Source organism: Leptopilina boulardi, unplaced genomic scaffold (assembly GCF_019393585.1).
Source record: "Leptopilina boulardi isolate dan_hultmark-lab unplaced genomic scaffold, ZJU_Lbou_2.1 LbouV2_150, whole genome shotgun sequence".
NCBI lineage: Eukaryota > Metazoa > Arthropoda > Insecta > Hymenoptera > Figitidae > Leptopilina > Leptopilina boulardi.
The window spans coordinates 2,221,602-2,240,780 of record NW_026137697.1 but is presented as its reverse complement, the minus strand read 5'-3'; the positions used below and the strand labels follow the sequence as shown (position 1 = coordinate 2,240,780).

At 28.6% G+C, this 19,179-nt stretch overlaps 4 protein-coding genes across 5 annotated transcripts; 1 reads left to right on the top strand and 3 right to left on the bottom strand.

Annotated features, from left to right (window-relative positions):
- Positions 1-130: 130 nt before the first annotated feature.
- On the bottom strand, positions 131-1,606 carry LOC127276629 (uncharacterized). The gene is made up of 4 exons (XM_051297207.1): positions 1,118-1,606; positions 771-1,040; positions 480-699; positions 131-380 (listed from the first exon to the last, which is right to left on the bottom strand). Exons 1-4 carry the CDS (start codon positions 1,373-1,375, stop codon positions 262-264), a joined length of 867 nt encoding a protein of 288 aa, XP_051153164.1. The 5' UTR covers positions 1,376-1,606; the 3' UTR covers positions 131-261.
- Positions 1,607-1,773: 167 nt separating this feature from the next.
- LOC127276627 (rab GTPase-binding effector protein 1) lies at positions 1,774-5,262 on the top strand. Of its 2 annotated transcripts, none has more exons than XM_051297206.1 (8): positions 1,774-1,940; positions 2,132-2,239; positions 2,516-2,946; positions 3,186-3,688; positions 3,751-4,032; positions 4,126-4,345; positions 4,436-4,546; positions 4,657-5,262. In XM_051297206.1, the coding sequence occupies exons 1-8, from the start codon at positions 1,889-1,891 to the stop codon at positions 4,822-4,824; spliced, it is 1,875 nt and encodes a 624-aa protein (XP_051153163.1). In that variant the 5' UTR covers positions 1,774-1,888; the 3' UTR covers positions 4,825-5,262. The 2 variants fall into 2 exon arrangements, with proteins under 2 accessions (XP_051153163.1, XP_051153162.1); XM_051297205.1 differs by having other exon boundaries at positions 1,775-1,940; positions 2,516-2,958.
- Positions 5,263-5,443: 181 nt separating this feature from the next.
- LOC127276626 (protein mini spindles) lies at positions 5,444-14,423 on the bottom strand. Its single transcript, XM_051297204.1, has 20 exons — positions 14,254-14,423; positions 13,565-13,631; positions 13,296-13,489; positions 13,001-13,207; positions 12,789-12,908; positions 12,535-12,713; positions 12,232-12,455; positions 9,554-12,157; positions 9,244-9,447; positions 9,043-9,178; positions 8,562-8,958; positions 8,291-8,473; positions 8,045-8,201; positions 7,806-7,967; positions 7,521-7,708; positions 7,290-7,452; positions 7,044-7,217; positions 6,275-6,424; positions 5,965-6,139; positions 5,444-5,855 (listed from the first exon to the last, which is right to left on the bottom strand). Exons 2-20 carry the CDS (start codon positions 13,619-13,621, stop codon positions 5,731-5,733), a joined length of 5,799 nt encoding a protein of 1,932 aa, XP_051153161.1. The 5' UTR covers positions 13,622-13,631; positions 14,254-14,423; the 3' UTR covers positions 5,444-5,730.
- Positions 14,424-14,653: 230 nt separating this feature from the next.
- LOC127276674 (structural maintenance of chromosomes protein 2) lies at positions 14,654-19,055 on the bottom strand. Its single transcript, XM_051297278.1, has 8 exons — positions 18,725-19,055; positions 18,171-18,593; positions 17,821-18,099; positions 16,973-17,746; positions 16,327-16,914; positions 15,641-16,262; positions 15,310-15,563; positions 14,654-15,215 (listed from the first exon to the last, which is right to left on the bottom strand). Exons 1-8 carry the CDS (start codon positions 18,890-18,892, stop codon positions 14,790-14,792), a joined length of 3,534 nt encoding a protein of 1,177 aa, XP_051153235.1. The 5' UTR covers positions 18,893-19,055; the 3' UTR covers positions 14,654-14,789.
- Positions 19,056-19,179: the final 124 nt, after the last annotated feature.

The window sequence follows — 19,179 nt, the reverse complement described above, 5'->3', positions numbered from 1 at the left end:
TTTGTTTAGTAATTTCCTGTTATGACGAAAATAAAAATGGCGAAAAGTGAGGGAAAAACAAATGCATTATGAATATCAATTAAAAGATATTTAATAATTGTCATTCAAAAAAAAAAATACAATTAGATAATTTAATAAGTAGATAATTAGATAATTTATTTCGTTAATCTGTTAAACTACATACAATGAAAAAAAGTGAAAATTATTTACATATAATGAGGAAAATTTAATAAAAAATATTTCAATTAAAAAGACATTGTTTTAATTTGCCTGTCTTATTTTTCTTCTTAATTCCTTTAATTTGTCACGTAAACTGTTTCTAATGTTTATATCCGATGTCAATTTCCAATTATATGTTTGTGCATGTGAACGAACAAATTCTGGAAAAAAAATTGTATTTAGTTTAAATAAATTAATTTTTTATTTATTAATATAAATATAATATATTATATTTATTTATTCATATCATGAATACATACGAAGCATAACTTCCACAGCAATTGTTGGAAGACGTGGCCTCTTTTTATCTTCTGTATCTGATGCTTTTCCATCTAGTGATGATTTTCTTAGCGCTTCAGGTGTAAATAATTCACACATAATTCCTCTGGCTAATACATTTTGACTTTGAGCTCGTGAAAGAATTCGTTTTAAATTCAATTTATTAATAAACACTCCACTATTTTTAACTAATTCAATGATCTGTAAAATGTAAATCAAAGTGTTATTATTTTTATTCAAATTAAGTAAAAATATATATAATATTAAAATACCATTTTATTATCAAAATTTTCAGCCTTATTTTGCATCATCCATAAATCTTCGGGTAAAATTTTATCTTCTTTTAAAAAAACATCACTTGAAGGTGATCTACCACCTTCTACTTCACAAAAAGCGAAATAATTTATATAATCAAATTCATTTTGTGAAGAATTTGAAATATGTTGCATTTCATCTTCACTACTTTGATCTTCTAATAAAGCAGAATTTTCCATATTCTCATATTGATGGGATTGTTCTTTATAATTTGACTCTATCAGAAACTTAAATATATTAAAAATTAAAATAAATGATATTTAAATCTTTAAAAAAAACAATTTATTATTAAATAATTAAATACCTTTTTGATATCTAAAAGTTCCTCGTAGGCTTTTTTTGCAAATTTTAAAGCATTGTCGACTTTGGTCATTAAATTTTCTTTTTTTTGCTTTTTGTTTAAACAATCTTTTAACATCATAGCTTTTCTTTTTAGTTCCATATTTTGTAATTGTCTTTGTTCATATTCGTGTTTTTCCTTTTCATTTCTCTTTTTGCTAAACGTTGCACTCTCTTCTTCTTCTTCTTTTACTATTACTTCATTTTTTATTACTACGCTCATCTTAATAAATGAGTCTTCACAATCAAAAAAATTTACTAATTTTTCTATTCAGTAGATATAGAAATTTTCTTCTGTCAGACTTTTGACACACTTCTATATTTTGCAAGAATTTATCAAAAAATTAAATTATAATTCATTTTTTAAACACTTTAATTATAAAATTATTTAATTATTTATTTATAAAATAAACTTATTTCTGGACCGGTGTGATCATTAAACAGTCATGAAATAATAAATATTATGATTGTCATCTGACGAACTGTCATTGTAGTTTAATGTTTACTAACATAGATGGCTCTTATCCAACAAATCAACTGTTGATAACACTTTTCTAATAATTACTATATCAGGTTGTGATGCGGCGCTGGCATCGAAAATTGTCGGTTTCCCCCCTCAATCCCCCCGATCCATTGACTTTATTGTAGGTAGACGGTAACAACCGTGGTAATAACTTTAAGTGTAATTCAAGGAAATCTAGCCTCAGTTAAAATTTTAAACAAAAAATAAACAATTATGGATAACAGTTCCGAGGAAAGTCAAGGGATTCAAGGAGAAAATAAAACAGGTAAATAGAAACTAAATGACAATAGGTATACGTCTAATTTCATTATTCAATTTTTTAATACCCTAAAAGACAATTCAAGAACAAATTAAATTCATCCTGTATAAATAATGCTAATCGACTTTTATTCTTAGTCATCAATTCATAAAAATGTAAATTGAAAATGCAATCAATTTATTTATAATTTATCATAGATGGAGTGCAAACCAAGTTGCAAAACTTAGAGACAGAAAGCAAACATATGCAGGAACAGTTCAATATTCAAAGAGCAAAAATGAAAGAATTATTTCTTCAAAAAGAAGGTTTGTTTCCAAATGAATTTTAATTTATATTTCTTTAATTTAATTACACAATTAAATGTGAATACAAAGAACTAAACTTGTCACTGATCATTAATTTGCATTGTCATCAATAATTTATATTTTAATTTTTGGAGTAAAATTATTTTATATTTAAAGAATTTCATCATTTCTAAATATCAAATTAAGAAAGAAATATCAGTTTTTTTTTTGTTGTAATAAATGAATTTATTAATGAAAAAAAAAATAAATATTATTGCGTGAATAATTTTTCTGCAGAGGAATTGAAACAAAAACAAGAAGAATATCATACAATGCAAAAGGAGAATACAAAATTAAAAAATGAATTGGATGACGTTAAAAGTCAATTGATTGTTGTTGATTTAAAAACTCAAAATGACATTCTTTTTGAAAAACGTAAGGCACAGGAAGAAATAGCTTCATTACAGCAAGTAATTAATGAAACTGTTGAGGAATCATCATCATCTTGTAAGCAATTAGATAACGAAGTTCGTAAATTGAAATCAGCAATTTTAAGACTGGAAGAAGAAAATTCTTCATTACGAATGCAAATACCACGTGATCCACCAATCGATGGTCCGATATCATTGTCCACTGTAACGAAAACTTTAGCTAGAAAAGTCGTCTCACAATTGGGCGCTGATAATTTATCTTTAGGTTCTGATAATTTAGAGGAAAGCATGCGGAAGGTAAACAAATATGTACGTAAACATGTGAAATCGCAATTTTTATTTTTTACGTTGTATACTAACAATTTTCGTTGTTTTTTTTTTATCACGCTTTATATTCTAGGAAAATTGAATTTCTAAAAAATACTATTAGTACTTATCTAATCACTAATATATAAATACATTTATATATAATGTTTAGCTACTTAAATAAATATTTGTTTAGTTATTTTCAATTAAAGAATAAAATTACATATCAGGCTCAAGAAGACGCGGAAGTATTACGTTCTTTGGTGGGACCATTGGAAGAAGAAATTAAAGCGTTAAAAGAAAAATTACGAGCAACCGATGAGGAATTACAAAAATGTAAAGAAACACCAATTTTAAAACCAGCATTTGATTCTACAATGGGTTCATCTGAATCAGTTTGTAATATGTGTGTTAATTATGAAGCACAATTAGTGAGAATGCAAGAGGATGCTAAAAATTTTGATAAACAATTACAAGAGTCAAATCGTTTATTACAATCGCAAAAAGATGATTTATTCAAGGAAGTTGAATTTCGTAAGGGAATGGAGGAAAAATGGAATGAAAAAAAAGAGGAGCATAAAATCAAAATGGAAGAACTTACCTCGCGATTAAATATTTCTCAGCAAGCTTTAAATGAATTGAAGCAAGCCTATAATCAAACATTTGAAACAGTTAAAAAAGAATTGTCAAAACTTGTCGTTGGCAGAGAAGAAGTTCAAAAACATCTTGATGAGTAAGAAAATATTTTTTAATTTCTTTTTTAGATAATTTTTTTTTTTTAATGTATGAAAATAGTTTGCAGAAACGAAACGAGTATCTAACGGGAAAGCATAGCAAACATTCACAGGCGTTGCAAAATGAGAATATTAATATGCCAAACAGTGTTGAGGAATTACACGTAAGTTTATTGAGGATTCGTGAAGAATTAATTGTCGCAAAAGTTGCACAAGAAGTAGCGCATGAGAATGAAGAGACTTTAAGATGTGAAGTTAATTTATTACACGAACAAATGGACCAAGATAATCGTCTCAAAGAACAACAGGAAGCTGTACTTTTAAGTGAAAACATGGAACTTAAGTAAGTTTAAAATTTTTTTGTTTCTATATAGATAAAATTCTTTTGAATTTAATTATTATTTAATTATAAAAAAATGAAAATAATTTTTTTTAGAACTCAGCTTGAAACATGTAGTAGAGAATGTGAATCAAGCGCTGAGAAAGTACAAAGAGTAGATCAAGTAGAAAAACGATTGGATGAATTATTGAAAGAAAAAGAAAAAGTTGATTCCACTGTTAATGAACTTCGTCAAAGGTTGTCAAGTCTTCAACAAGATTTAGATACCAGCGAGGAAGTACAAAAGGATTTTGTTCGACTTTCTCAATCTCTTCAGGTAATATTTTTTTTGAAAAATAAATATTGTTTAAAAAAACATTCTTTTTAAAGGAATAAAATTTTTAAAAAAATGGTTTAATACTTACAGATTCAATTGGAAAAGATTAGAGAAGGAAACATTGAAGTTAGATGGCAACACGATGAAGATGTCGAAGAATGTCCAAGTTGTCATGTAGCTTTTTCGGGCACCAAGAAAAAGGTATTTTTTGTCTTCTTTAAATAAAATGTCTTTCCAGATTCTCAAATCACTCTATATATTCTGAAAAAGAAGAGAAAAAAAAATATTTAAAAAAAAAATCTAATTTACAGGTACATTGTAGACATTGCGGTCATATATTTTGTCAATCTTGTCTGAAACATCAAGTTCTCAGTGGACCAAAACGAAGACCATCTCGAGTTTGTATGGTGTGTCATACATTGTTAGTTCGTGACACGGCTCCATATTTTAGCAGAGAACCACCACATACACCAGATTAATTAAATATTTTCAAAAAGTAAATAAATAAATAAAAAAAAAAAAAAACTGAAGACAGTAATAGTGAGACGTGCAATATCAAAGTGATATATGATTGTGAGCCATACTAAATTCAGACTCTAGTTCAAAAATATAGTATGCAATGGCGCAATTAATTTTTCAATCGAACAAAGATCGTGATCGATTGAACAAACAAAAAAATATCCTTGCAGAGTGAAAAAAAAAATATATATTATATTTTAAAGCTTCACGCCCTGTTTTATTTCAATTCAAAATATCGAATAACTTCGATTTTTTGCTTGAAATCGCGTACCTTGTGAGACTTCTAGGAACTTCCCCTTGAAAAAAAAAGCTAGAAAAAATTTTCTGTAAATATGAAATTGTGTACAACTTAATATTTCCTGTAATTTAAAATAAATTAAAGCATCAATAAGATCCGAGTCTTGTATTATTCAATTAAAATCAAAATTAACATTCATAATTATAAAATTGAAACAAATATGTTCAATAATTGAAATTTAATACATAAATTAAAAATTTAATTCAATAAAATCGAAATTCTATTCTTTTTTCTAAAAAGTTTAAAACTGAACTCACAGTTTGGAAATCAAAAATTGTATATATAATAAAAAACAAAGTTATTTATTTTATTGGACGAAACAAGAGTAAAAAAATTCTAAGCACCTAGCAATAATCTCGTTTTGAGTCGAAAGACAATTCTAACGACGTGTCTAAAACAATTAAATCTCATTATTTAAAAATTAATTAATTAATAATTTTTTTTTTTTTAGAGTTTTGTCAAATATCATATATCAGCAGTAAATAATTATTACTGGGAAGAAACTTAAAAATAAACACGCTAACACTCACTTATAGTGATAATTAAGAGTACATAAGTGCATTAATCACTAGTCTGATGGCTTTGAAAGATCCTTTCGACATTGGGCTTCCAAGTTGCGTAACTTTTTAAGTCTATCCAATGGGTCGATAAGGTGTCTCGAGTCTGGAATAACATCGGCAACGTGTGCAGCTTCTAAAAAAGAAATATTTTTTTTAGTTTAATATAAATAATTCTTATTTAATAAATTTTAAAATAATTCGATTTCTTTATAGTTTAACTGAAAGGATCTTTTTATTTTTACCTGCTATATATTGTTTATTAATTTGAGAAACATGATTTTGACTTTTTCTAGCTTGATCAATATTTTTGAGTCCCTGCTCTATAAAATCTTGAAAGAATTGATGTGATTTTATTAGAAAAGGCTGTACATCTGCCTCAGGATGCTGTAGTTTAAAGTCGTATAACTGTGTTAAACCCTAAAATTAATCAGATAACTTAAGTTTATTTATTATTAATTGTATTATATGAGCTTTAATTAATTGAAATATTCTATAAAATGGTAACTTTTTTTTTTAAATATTAAAAACAAAATTAGAAAAAAAAATATTTACCTCTTGTGTTTGAGTTTTAGATCCAATCTTCTTAAAAATTTCAGAAAGCTGCTGGTGCGTGTATTTACAAAGGTGCTTTTGAGATTTTACTTGATTGCCTGGTTTAACATTATTTCGCGATGCTGCATTCATCTCATCCGGTTTGAGTGTCTGAGAAGATTATTAGTGTATTATAAGGATAGGATTCGGAACAAGGAGGGAGTCAGAAAACTAGATTTTACTTTTTTTTTCTCCCAATAATATCACAAATATGCAATAACTTCATCCCTTTTTTTAAAATTTAAAAACTACAAAATATAATTAATAAAACACAGAATGTTCGAAAAAAAAGTTCACTTTTTGAAAACTAATAACAATAATATAATATTTCAGAGTCGTTTTTAGACACACCCTGTATAATATTAATTATATGATAATTATTAATGTTTATTATTCAGTTATAATATTAATATAACTAATACTAAAACAATAATTATATAACTAATTTTATTATTAACTATTAACAACTAAAATTCTAACTATAAATTATCAATTTAAGTGTTAGATGAATTAGAAATGTTACTGATGAAAATAAATGTTTTATTGAAAATAAAATGGTACAAAAAAATAGTTTAAAAAAAAGTGTCGAAACTGATATTTCTTTTTTTTTTTTTAAATGATTTCTTATAGAAATTTCATTCATGCTTGTCTATCATGTAAAACGGCGTTCCATTATAATGGCTAAATAATCTAATTATTACTTTTTAGTTAAAGTTTTAGATGTACTAACCGTGATAAGTCTTAATAGATAGGAATGTAGTTCGGACTCTTTCGTATTATTAATTTGAGATAAATGATTTAAAATACTGTTTCCCTTAATCCTTGTCATACTATGTAGAATTGTTTTTATTGTTCTCAATGGCGTATCTGATTCTCTCTTCTTCCACCAAGTGGATGGATAATCCTAAAATTAAAATTAAAAAATAATTAAATACAAATACAGAAAAAAAATTTCGAGTCACAAAAAATAACTTACTTTAAAGAAATTATGGATTTCAAGAAGAATAGCGTCGTAATCTAATTCACTTGCCCAATTTGGAATTGTTTTCACAATTTTCCACAAACATTTCATAACTAATTCCTCATATTTTGGTAGAGAATCCGATTCCGTGCAATCATGTAATAATTTCACAAGTACACTGAAAAAATTAGAAAAAATTAAAAAACTCAAATTTTTTATTTAAATAATAGAAAATATTTTACGTACCATAAAATTGTAGTGTGATTAGAATTGTCAATTGTTTTAATAACAACATTATTTATCACACGATTATAAGCCTCAGCTTCATTTAATTGATCGAGTTTATTTTCTGCCAATAATGTGATCATTTGATGAACTAATTCTTTCAAATGATTTGTTGGTACATTTTTTCCAAGAAAGCCCGATTCATAAAACTAAAAATAGAAAACATTAAACATTACAAGTCAATAAAAAAAAAAATAAATAAAAATCTGAAAATAATGAAAGAAGGCAATTGAAATATGTACTTACAGCTAAAATGACCATAAAACAAGTTCTAAATGCTTTTGAAATATCAGTACTGCGATCTGTGTTTAACGAATATGTTTGCAAAAGTTTCAATTGTAAATTTACAGCACTCATAAATTTGTCCTCCTTTGTCTGCATGGCCATAAATTGATGTGACTTCAAGAACTGAAGATTTGAAAAAAAAAATTAATACAATTTTTATAAGTAAAATTAAAAAAAAAAAGAAATTATATAAAACTTACAGTTTCCATATTATTCATTGCCTGAATAGCAACAGGAGGATCAAGACTCGTCATTGCTTCAATTTTACGATCAAGATCATCGCCTTTTGGCCTCACCAAATTTTGAACATTTGCTGATTTTGGATCCAATAGTTTTGGAGGTGAAATAGGAATTATTCTAAAAAAAAAAGAAAAAATATGAAACGATTGACAAATTTATAAAATCTTTTGAAAAAAAAAATTATTATTTACTAATATTATACTAACTGATTTGGTTGTAATTTAATGTGAATAGTATCGTTCAAATCGTCGAGATTTGGTTCAAGGAGAACTGGATTTCGACATTTTACCGGAGCAGTCGATTCTATTCTTTCAAGAAGTTCCATATCCAATCCAAATGGACCCGAGGGCTTTGTTGGTATTTGTTGAGGACTGTTTCTAACAAACATTCTAAAATTTTCCAAAAATTGAAATTTTTATTTAAAAAGATTTACGCTAATAAAAAGAAAAATTCGCTATTAATAAAAAAAAAAATTACCTCTCGTTAGGGGCTTCATTTTCTTGTTCTTCCTCAATGTCATCCTCGTAATCATCCTCAATTGGTTCTACCACTGGAATCGGTGGTACTGGATCTCTTTCCCTTGGTGGGGCAATTTGCGTCGACGAACTTGATTTCAAAGGTCGATTTTTAGCAGCTCTTTTTATTCTTTCATCCAATAAGGATTGATCTTTCTCTGAAATGTGTCCAACGAATTTAAAAACTTTTTCACCCTCAAGAAAATACACTTGAACTATACAATTTAAAGCCGCATTTCGAACTGAATTATCTCGATCTGCTATTTGTTTTGCAACTTCCTTTAAAGCCATTGATGGCGAGGGTTGACACACTGAGATTCCATAGTTTTCTATTAAAGATCCTAATTGATCGAGGCACTCTAAAAAATAAAATTTTATGTCAATTTTTAAAAATATTCAAAATAAACTTTAAATTTGTTTTTTTTTTATTAGAAGAAAATTACCTGTCCTTTGTCTAGCATTTTTGGACTTTAGGCCCTCCATCGTATACATGAATAATTTGCTAACAGGATAAACTAACGCTATTTGTTTAAACAGTGCCCTAACACCATTACGAACAGCATCCTTTGGATCTCCTATCTGTGATAAATAAAACAAAATACAATAAAAACAATTCCTAAAATTTTTATTATTATAATATTTACCTTAATAATCAGGTAAGGAATAAATGAAGCAGCCTCATGCTCTTGCATATGATACTGATCATCTATCAAAATATTAAATACCGCTTGTAAATATTCCAATCCTTTTAATAATACTGAGGGATTTGTATCGAAAAATCTGAGCGTCAACCATTTGAGTATTAAATCCAAATTTGACACAAGCGCTTTATTATTTCCCGGAAGATCCTAAAATAGTAAAAATTTGTAAAATTACAGTTATTTCTAAACATTAATAATACTTTTCGCAAGAATAAAAAAGAAAAAAAAAATGGAGAAAAAAGTAATTAAATACCTCTGTTAATGATTCGATGGCCTTAAGATGATATCGAAAGTCCGCATGAAACATATTAGCGCACAATGTTTTATTAACATTAGCAGTAGCCATAAGTTCCTTTAATAATTCCACAAATTCTTCCCTTGGAGTTGTGAAATTCCATTTTAAAACTTTGAGTTTCTGCTCGTCAATCACGCGCTGATGCTTCAAATTATTGACAGCCAATAATGGACTAGAATCAACTTCTTCATCTTTTTTTCTTGCAGTACCTGGTTTTGAGCTGGCTCCTGCTTTTGTTTTAACAGCAACTTTCGATGCTTTCATTGCACCGCCGCTTTTCACTGTTTTTTGTGATGCATTATCATCGGATTGCTTTTTCGTTGGTAATGGTTTAATTGGTAAATTTGATCGTGCTTTGTCTAAAATTGTCAACACCACTGATTTTGAACCAGGTTTCAATTTCTCTGTATTCCTTGACATTGCCTCAAATGATAAATGCATCATAAATCCTAAAACAGATTCCTGTGCATTTTTTCTAACATCCGAATTGCGATCCTCTAAATTACTAAATAAAATTGGCAAACAAATTGTTAATTCTTCTTTTGGAATTTGTTTCATTGGAATAAGTGGCAATGCTTGCGATAACCAAATCCATAATTCTGAACGTAATGCAGGTGATCCGGCTTTTAATGCATCGCCAATCATTTCACCGTCAAAAAATTCTTTATATCCACATTGTTCGGTCCAAGTATTGATGCAAGAAATTGCAGCGGTTCTTATCCAATTTTTCGAATCTCCAAGACATTGAATAAATCCTGGAAAGAGTGTGCGAATATGTTGCTTTATTGGTGAACCCATTGCAGTTGCCAATTGTTCACAGACACCAAGTGTTGTTTGGGCAATTTTACTATTGCTATCAAGTAATCGCGGTGCAAGCATTTGTGGAAGATCGCCAATCGATGATTTTATGAATTTCACTTCATTTAAAATATTTGTTATCTTTTGTAAACCTTCGTTACGAACTTTCCAATTTTTATCAGATAATTCACTAAATAGACTCTCGGTAATATGGCCACTAATATCAATGCGCGATTGATGATCAACATCTTGATTTTCATTTGATTTCTCTTCAATTTCTTCTTCCATTGGCTCCGATTGAATTAATTTAATTTTCTTACTTTTTGCACCGCGTATTGGTGCCGGTGGTGATTCACCGCTATGTTTTTCACATTCTTGTTCAATTTGCTGTTTTAAAGCTGGTTTCTCACTGTCAAAATAATTTAAAAGATTTCTTCCCAAATAGAGATATAAATTGCCAACTAAATTAATTCCCGCACTACGCACAGTTGGATTAATAGCAGCAACGGCTTTCTTTACACTATCCAAAAGTGTACTCGTATTATTTGGACAACCAAATTCTGTTAATGCTTTCGATAACCAAATAAGACTCTCTTGTTGAACTTTTGGACTTTTTTGATTGAAAGCAAAAGTTATAACTTCATTGGCAACTTGATCGAAACTTGTTGCTTCTGCAATTGCCGTTAATGTTTCACTGGCAATTGAACTATTTTTCACATCACCCAATTTTTCAGTTATATCCATTAGGCAATATTCATTGACAGTTGTTGAGAATGGATAATTTTCAGCGAGAAGTTTCACAATCTCGATACGAAGTTTGATTACTTGAAAATTGGTATCTTTGAAACCAGGTTTTTTCGTCAATGTACGAACAATAACTTGAGCTGATAATTCCGAATCGTTTGCTTTTACAATTTCAGCAAGTTGTTCAACAGCAGCCAAACGTGTTTTCCAATTACTATCGACAAGTCCAGAAATTACATCATTCGATAAAACTTGAGTTGCTATTTCATCAACTTCCTCGGGTGTTAAATTTCTCTCAGCTTGTGATTTTGATTGTGTTTTCTTTGATGGAACAGCAGATGAATCGGATGGTTTTTTAATTCCCGTCTTTTTAACAGCCGCTGAAGCAATTTGTCGTTTTGGTTTAACTATTTCCTTTTCTGTCTCTTTATTTTTAACTGGAGATTGAACTTTCGATGATGCAGGACGTTGACTCTTTTTCACCGGTTGTGTTTTTACAATTATCACTGCTTTCTCGGCACATTCCTTAATTTTGGCCATTTTCAAATTATCGAGATCAGGTAAAAATGGCAAGAGGGCTTTTTCACCGACAAGTTTCATTGCCGTACCAAGTGCTTCCGCTGAATTATCACGTACCAAAAGATCAGATTCATTGAGTGTTTTTAAAAGTGCTGTTGTATAGGCCTTCAAAAGTTTTTTATTTAAACTCGCTGGTGGAGTTTTTGTAAAGCATCGTGCAAGAAATGATGCAGTCTCAGCCTTTACAGCAGGATTTTTATTATCTAAAGCACCAATTACATCCTCTAAAATTACATCTATGGTAATACTGAGAAATATTGCATCGGAACATTCGCGAAGTACTTGAACAACATTTTGTTTCTTTTCACGAAACTTTTCAAGAATTGTTGATAAACAAGACAGGGCATAGGGAGTAAATTGTTTTTTAAGGCCATTTGACAATCCAGTGAGACATTTTCCAGCAAGAGTCACTATTAACACGTTCGAATCTTTAGCTATAAGCTGTAAATTTTAAAAAATAAATTTTTTTACTACTGATATTTGTATTAATTATTAAAAATTTTAACTAAATTTACCTTTTTCAGAACTCGTACAATATCTCCATAGTCGCCATTTTCTAATTTTGGATTCTCTGCGAGCTTTTGCAAACTTTCGAGACCTTCTTTACGTTCTTGCCACTTTTTTGATTCAACTTTTTCAAAGAAATCTTTCGGAAGTTTTGAAATAATATCCACAGGATCCAACAGTTCGTAAGGATCAATTTGTTGTTCGCAATCACCTTCATCAATCTCTTTTTCATCTATAAGATTTAAATTTTTATTTTAAATTACAAATTTTAATGATTGTAATTTGTAATTTTTTTTTTTTTTTATAAATACCATCTACGTCATTAGTGCCGTCATCAACAATATTACGTGTTTCTTTCGGTTTCTGTGATCTTAAGTACCGATTTGGAATATACTTTTGGTTTCCCACATTTTGAAATTCGGACTCAAGTTCCGTTAATTGCACTGGTTTTAAAGTATTCAGTTGTTGTTTCAAAGGTGCACCAATCCACCTGAAAAATAATTATATACAGTTTTCAAATAAGAAAGCAAATTTTTGTAATTAATATAAATAATTTTTTTCTCACTTATATATTTCAACGGCAAGAATTTTCCCCTCATCACGAACAGTTTTATCACGGTCCTCTAAGAATGCGGGAAGTTTTTTAATTAAAGGTTTGACACTCACAACTTTAGGTCCAAATTCCCTATAAAAATAAATTATTAACCTTTTTTTTTATTCTGATTTTAAAAATAGAAAAATAAAAATATTAAAAGAAATAAAATAAAAAAATTATACCTTAGAGAAAGTGTTAAAGTTGAGAGACAAGCAGCAACAATTTTAGGATTCTTTGCTTCTGTTCCTTTAAGTAATTCCTCTTGAACGGCTTCTTGTTTTTCAATTTCAATATACATAAGTGTCAATTGTACAGCCAATTCTTTAGTTTTTGTTTTTGGAGCCGCAATACACTTGGAAACAATACCACTCATAACATCGCCGGCAGTCCTTGAAAAAAATGAATAGTTTACATTATAGCAGAAATAGATTTTACATATAATTTTTTTTTTTTATTTTTTTAATCCTCAATACTTACTTTCCAGCGACTGCAGCATTTTCCACGAAAGCAAGAACAGCTTCCAAACCTTTTTCCTGAGCAGCTGCATTACTGTCAATTATAAATTTTTTAACAAGACCCACAAATTTATTAAATTCCGGTGATTTTTCATCATCAATACAACGAAATGATTTCGCGCATTCTTCATAACCATGCAATCGAGCCTTCCATAACTAGAAAAAAAAATTCACAAATATTAATATATCTGTTAAGAAATAAAAGTATATATCAAAAAAAAATTTAATTACTTTATGAACAACACGATCTTCCACTGGCAATTTATTGTATTCAGTATCCTCTTCCATTTTTCAGATCCTACAAAAATAAATCATTACAATTTACATGACTATAGAAAAAAAAAATCGTAAATTATACGAAATTGCGACTAAAATTGTTTTTGAATTGACAAAGGTTACGGAAATATCCTATCAGAGGAAAAATACAATTTCTGATATATACATGTATGTATGTATGGATATATATATATATATATAGTTACTCTGAAAAGATGACATATAATTTAAGAAATGAAAACTGATTAAACATCTCTTTCTGTATAATTTTCAAAATTTAGAATCAGCCTTTAATTCCTTTCAAGTCTGAATCATGTTATTGCCGCAAAAATAAAGCTGATGATACCAAATATGTCAATGATATGTATGTCAATGATAACAGCAAATTTGGACAAAGAAAATCAATCTCACGAATCGTCACAATTAATAAACTCTAATGACGTACATATTGCGTATTAAATTTTATGTAAACATCAATCTATTGAAAATATGACTAATAAACATTAAATATCAAACTATATATAATAATTGTATTCACCGATTAGTTTTAAGCCATTAGAAAGAGATAAAAAAAATCAACGCTCCTATGAGATATTCACACTAATTTAGAATGAATTCGTTAAATTAAATAAAAAACAACTTACCTTTATTAAATAAACGATACTTGACACAGTAGCTTAAAAACTATCACTAACACTCAGATCTATTTGTTAATTAATTAAAATAAATCAAATGTTTTGCAATCCCTCATAACGATCTTTCAGGTCGCCATTAATTCTACATTTCAAATATATTCACCATATATGACGAAAATTCAATTGATTGTCGCAAGAGATACTTGTTCTGCAAACGGGTCAATGTGAATTCCACTTTTTTCCCACTAGAGTGCGCTACCTTTGATTTTTTTTCCCCGCTTAAAAATATCTAACCAATCAAAAATGTGAATTTCTAACATTTCCATTTAATAATAAAAACTGACCAATCAAATGTTTTGTACACAATATTTAAATTAAAAAAAAAAATTTTTTTGAAATTAATTACTAATTTGTATTTGTAAAAATTTATTCATTTAGATTTGTAATTATAAACTATTTTAATAATAAACTTTTTTTTTAACAATATCTTAATTTATATTATAATTGATTTTTTTTTTCTAAAAAAAAGAATTGTTTTTTTAAATCTATTTCGATGATGATCGCTCAGTTCTCGTGATAGTTGACATACCGTCAACAAATTTCGTTGTAAAAAGAACATTTGCATTATTAAACATACCATCTTTTAAGGAGACTAAAACAAATTGTGAATGTTTAAAATGTCTTTTAAGCATTGTTCCAATATTCTCAGTATGTGAAAGATCCAATGCTGCATCAACTTCATCCAAAATATATAAAGGTGCAGGTTTAAATAAAAGCATCGCTAAAATTAATGAAAGTGCCACTAACGATTTTTGACCACCAGAAAGTTCACCCAACGATTCTTTCCAAACACCTGAAAAAGCAATTTTTACCTCTAAACCATCCAAAACTGTTTTACTTTCCGGTGGTTGTAATTTTGCACTTGTTCCTGGTAACAATGTACTGAATATCGATCCAAAATCTTTGTTCACCTGTAATTAATTTTTGTTCAAAAGTATTTAAAAAAAAAAAATCCTTTTTACTTAACTAGTAACCTAATATCTTTGTTATTAACATTTTTCCTACCTGTTCCCATGCTTGAAGAATAGTCTCTTTTTTCTTTTCGTCCAAATGTTTAATTGTTTCTAAAATTTTTCTCTTATCGTTCTCAACGATTTTCTTTTTGTCCAACATCACTTTATATTGTTCCTCTTCTTTATTTAAAAGATTCATTGCTCTTGTGTTTACATTTCTACTCAATCGATCACGTTGCGATTCTAATTGATGCATTTTTTGTCCCATTTTCTCAGGATCGTTTACACTAAAGTCGTACATTCCTCCTGTAACATTATTAATAAAAAAAAAATAAAAATATTAAATAATTTATTATAAATAAAAAATGATTTCTTATTCATACCAGGTTCTCCAAAATAGGCTTTATCCTGCTCGATCCATTCGTATTTTCTCATTAGATCAGCAACTTTATTTTTACATTCATTGGCATTATTTTTAATTGCACTAATTTCATGATTAAGTTTCTTTATTTCTAATTCCGTGTCACTAGCTTGTTTTATAAGTTCCTCCTTTTTGTTTAACATTTTTTGTATTTCTTTACTCTTTTGATTTATGATATCTTTTTGTTTCTTCAATTCCTTTTGTACTTCAGCAACTTCTTCTTTTACTGTTTTTAATTCATCTTTTAATGTAGATTCCTTTTCTTTAAGCTCAACTAATTTTGCCTCTGCTTTTTCAAGTTGCTCTTTTCCACTATCAATTGTCTTCTTTAATTCAGACAATTCTAAATTTAACATTTCCGATTCCTGTTCACGTTTCTGCCATTCTTTTCTACTCTCCTCTGATTTTTTTCTCAAAATTTCCAACTTCTTCTCAGCCTCCTTCAATTGACGCTCACGTATATTTGCCGAGTCTTTTAATTGTACCTCAAGATCTTTCGCCTTTTTTGAACTAATTTTCTCGGTTTCTTTCGCCTCTGCCATTTTTTGTGTAAGTTCCTGAATTGATGCTTGTAAAGCTTCAACCTAGAAAATAATTTCAAAAAATGAATTATGGTTTTTAAGAAGATTAAAATTTTTTTTTTTTTACCTCTTCTTTAATTTGATGATGTGTGGTTTGTTGAATTCTCATGCGGACCATTTCTACTTCATGAAGTTTGAGATCATATGTTTGTTTCAACATTGTGTACTTTTGTGCATTCTGTCCAATATTTGCAATATTTAATTCAATTTCACGTAACTCGTCATTCTTTTGATTCAATTCGTTTTGAAAAACTTTTAATTCTTCTAATTTAAGAAGAATTGAACCGCCCTTTGCCCGAGCACCACCAGAAAGTGTACCGGACGGATCAAAAACATCGCCTTCGAGTGTCACACATTTTTTCATAATACTATCGTGAAATGCAATTTTTCTTGCAGTTTCCATATCTTTGCAAATGAAAATTTGACCAAAAATCCAATTCATCGCTGGTCTTGTCTCCTCTGGGAAATCAATGAGATTCAATGCCGGTTGAACATTTTCTCGTCCCACTAATTTTTGTGCTAAATCCACTATTCTTTTGTCCATTACACGTCCACTGATTTTATTTAGAGGAATAATTGTCACACGTTGTTGAAGTTGACCGCGTTGCAAAAGTTTTTTACTCGTATTTTCCGTATCGACAATGACATTGTAAAGCTGTAATGTTATCAAATTTGTATTAAATTAAAATTATTATTATAAAATTTCTACTAACCTTTCCACCAGCTGCAACGTCTAAAGCATAAGCACTTCTATGATCACGTAAACTGATAAGATGACAGACTAAACCTTTCACAGATTCTCTTCGAAAATTTGGCTCAGGATCTCGATAATTAAAACGAACTTGATGATGTCTCGATTCAAAATCATCAATTTTATCCTGTAAATTTCTTATATCTCTCTGCAACGCTTTTCTTCCTTCCTGATAACCCTCCAATGAACCCTCAGTATAATTTACATTTTTTAATTCATTTTCCAATTTTTGTAAATTTTGTTCAACATCTGCCAATTTTTTACTATCTTTTTTATAATCACTTTCAGTATTTCGCATGTCATTTTGTTTTTTAGTCAATTGTTGTTTACTATGAGAAAGTGTCATTTCACATTGTTTAACCTCAGTTTGTGCTTGTGTTGCTGTTTGTTTAGCATTAATTAATTGTTGTTCCAATGTTGCATTTTCACCTGTATCATTCTCCAATAAACCAGAACTTATTTTTTGATATGTTTCTTGAGCGGCAAGAAATGCATCAGAATCTCTTTGATCTTTTTCTTTTAATTGTTGAAAGAGTCCACCAACTTTTTCAAGTTGCTTTTCCTTTGTTGTTAACATATTTTCATCATCGGAAATATTCGATTTTAATTGTTCTAATGCTTTTGTTTCCGTTTTAATATTTTCTTTATTACCATTAACTTCGGCTGCTAATTTCAATTCTTTCTTTTCCACTTCTTTTAGATTCGATTCCAATGTTTCGAGATGAAGTCCCTTGTCCTGTAAAAAAAAAAAAACAAAAAAACAATTGTAAAAATGACAGATTTGAATTTATTAAACTTTATAATACTAACTTCATCTCTTTTTTTCTGCAAGACAACAACTTCAATCTCGATTCTTTTTACTTCTTCTTCACCATCCTTTATGCTCTTTTGTTTGTTTTCCAAATCTTTTTTGACTTTTAAAACATTTTCATTTGCATTTTCACTGTCTTGTAAAGCTTTTTGATATCTCCACGCAACATAAATTCTTCGACAATGTTCCAATTCTCTTTCAACACGTTGAAATTCGACAAATTGCATTCTTTCTTGTTTGAGCTTCTCTAATTTTGGACCAATCTCTTCTTTAAGAATCTGCACAGAAAAAAAAAAGAAATTTACAAAAATTGAATTAAAATAGTAAATTTCTAAATAAAATTACTTACATTTTCAATTTCAGATAATTTACTGTCCTTCTTTTCAATTGTTTTTAGAGCAATCTGTTTCTTTGTTTCGTACATTCGTGTTCCCGCAGCTTCTTCAATCATTGAGAGAATTTCCATTGGTTTCATATTTAAAACTTTGGTAATTCTACCTTGCATGATTAAAAAATGTGGATTATTCACATTTAATTGAACGGAACAAAATAAATCTTGTACACGTTTATTTGGTACATTAGAGCCATTAATCATGTATTTATTTTTTCCACCTATAATTACTTGACGTGTAATTGTAATTTCCTCATAATGCTCGTAACCCAATGGAGAAACATCACGATTACGATTGTCAAATGTTATTGTCACACTGGCCTTTTTTATACCGGCTTGACCAGATTTGTAAACAAGTTCTTGTAAAGAACTTGCACGAACCTAAAGAATAGAAACAATAAATAAATAAAATTAATAAAATATAATAAAAAGTTATAGTTTGTTCTTTTTTAAATAAAGGTTGAAGTCAATAAAAATCTTCTATGATAGGTTATGTAAATAAATAAACATACCTGTGACAAATTTGTTATTCCTAAAACAAAGCATATTCCATCCAAAATATTAGATTTACCACTACCATTTAAACCAGTAATTGCATTGAATTCTCTGTCAAAACCTGTGATTTCTATACGTTTTCCATAGGATTTAAAACCTTCCAATACCATTGATTTTATGTACATTATGACACTTTTTTATATTTTTTCACACCAAGTAATTCTATCACTGATTTTATATTATTATGAATGTTAATGTTTGTAAACTAATTGTAAATAGGTTGCAAAGACGCGGGAAAAGCATCACGCTGTTTTCTTAACAAGGGACATTTTCAAGTTTCCGTTAAATTTTTTAAGGTTAAAGGCGCTAACACATCTAAAGGTACATTCACAGCTCTGCATGTTGCCATGGTTACAGGACAAGTAATAATCGAGATTTTAAATTTTGCCGCACTCGAGTGTGGCGCTATCTA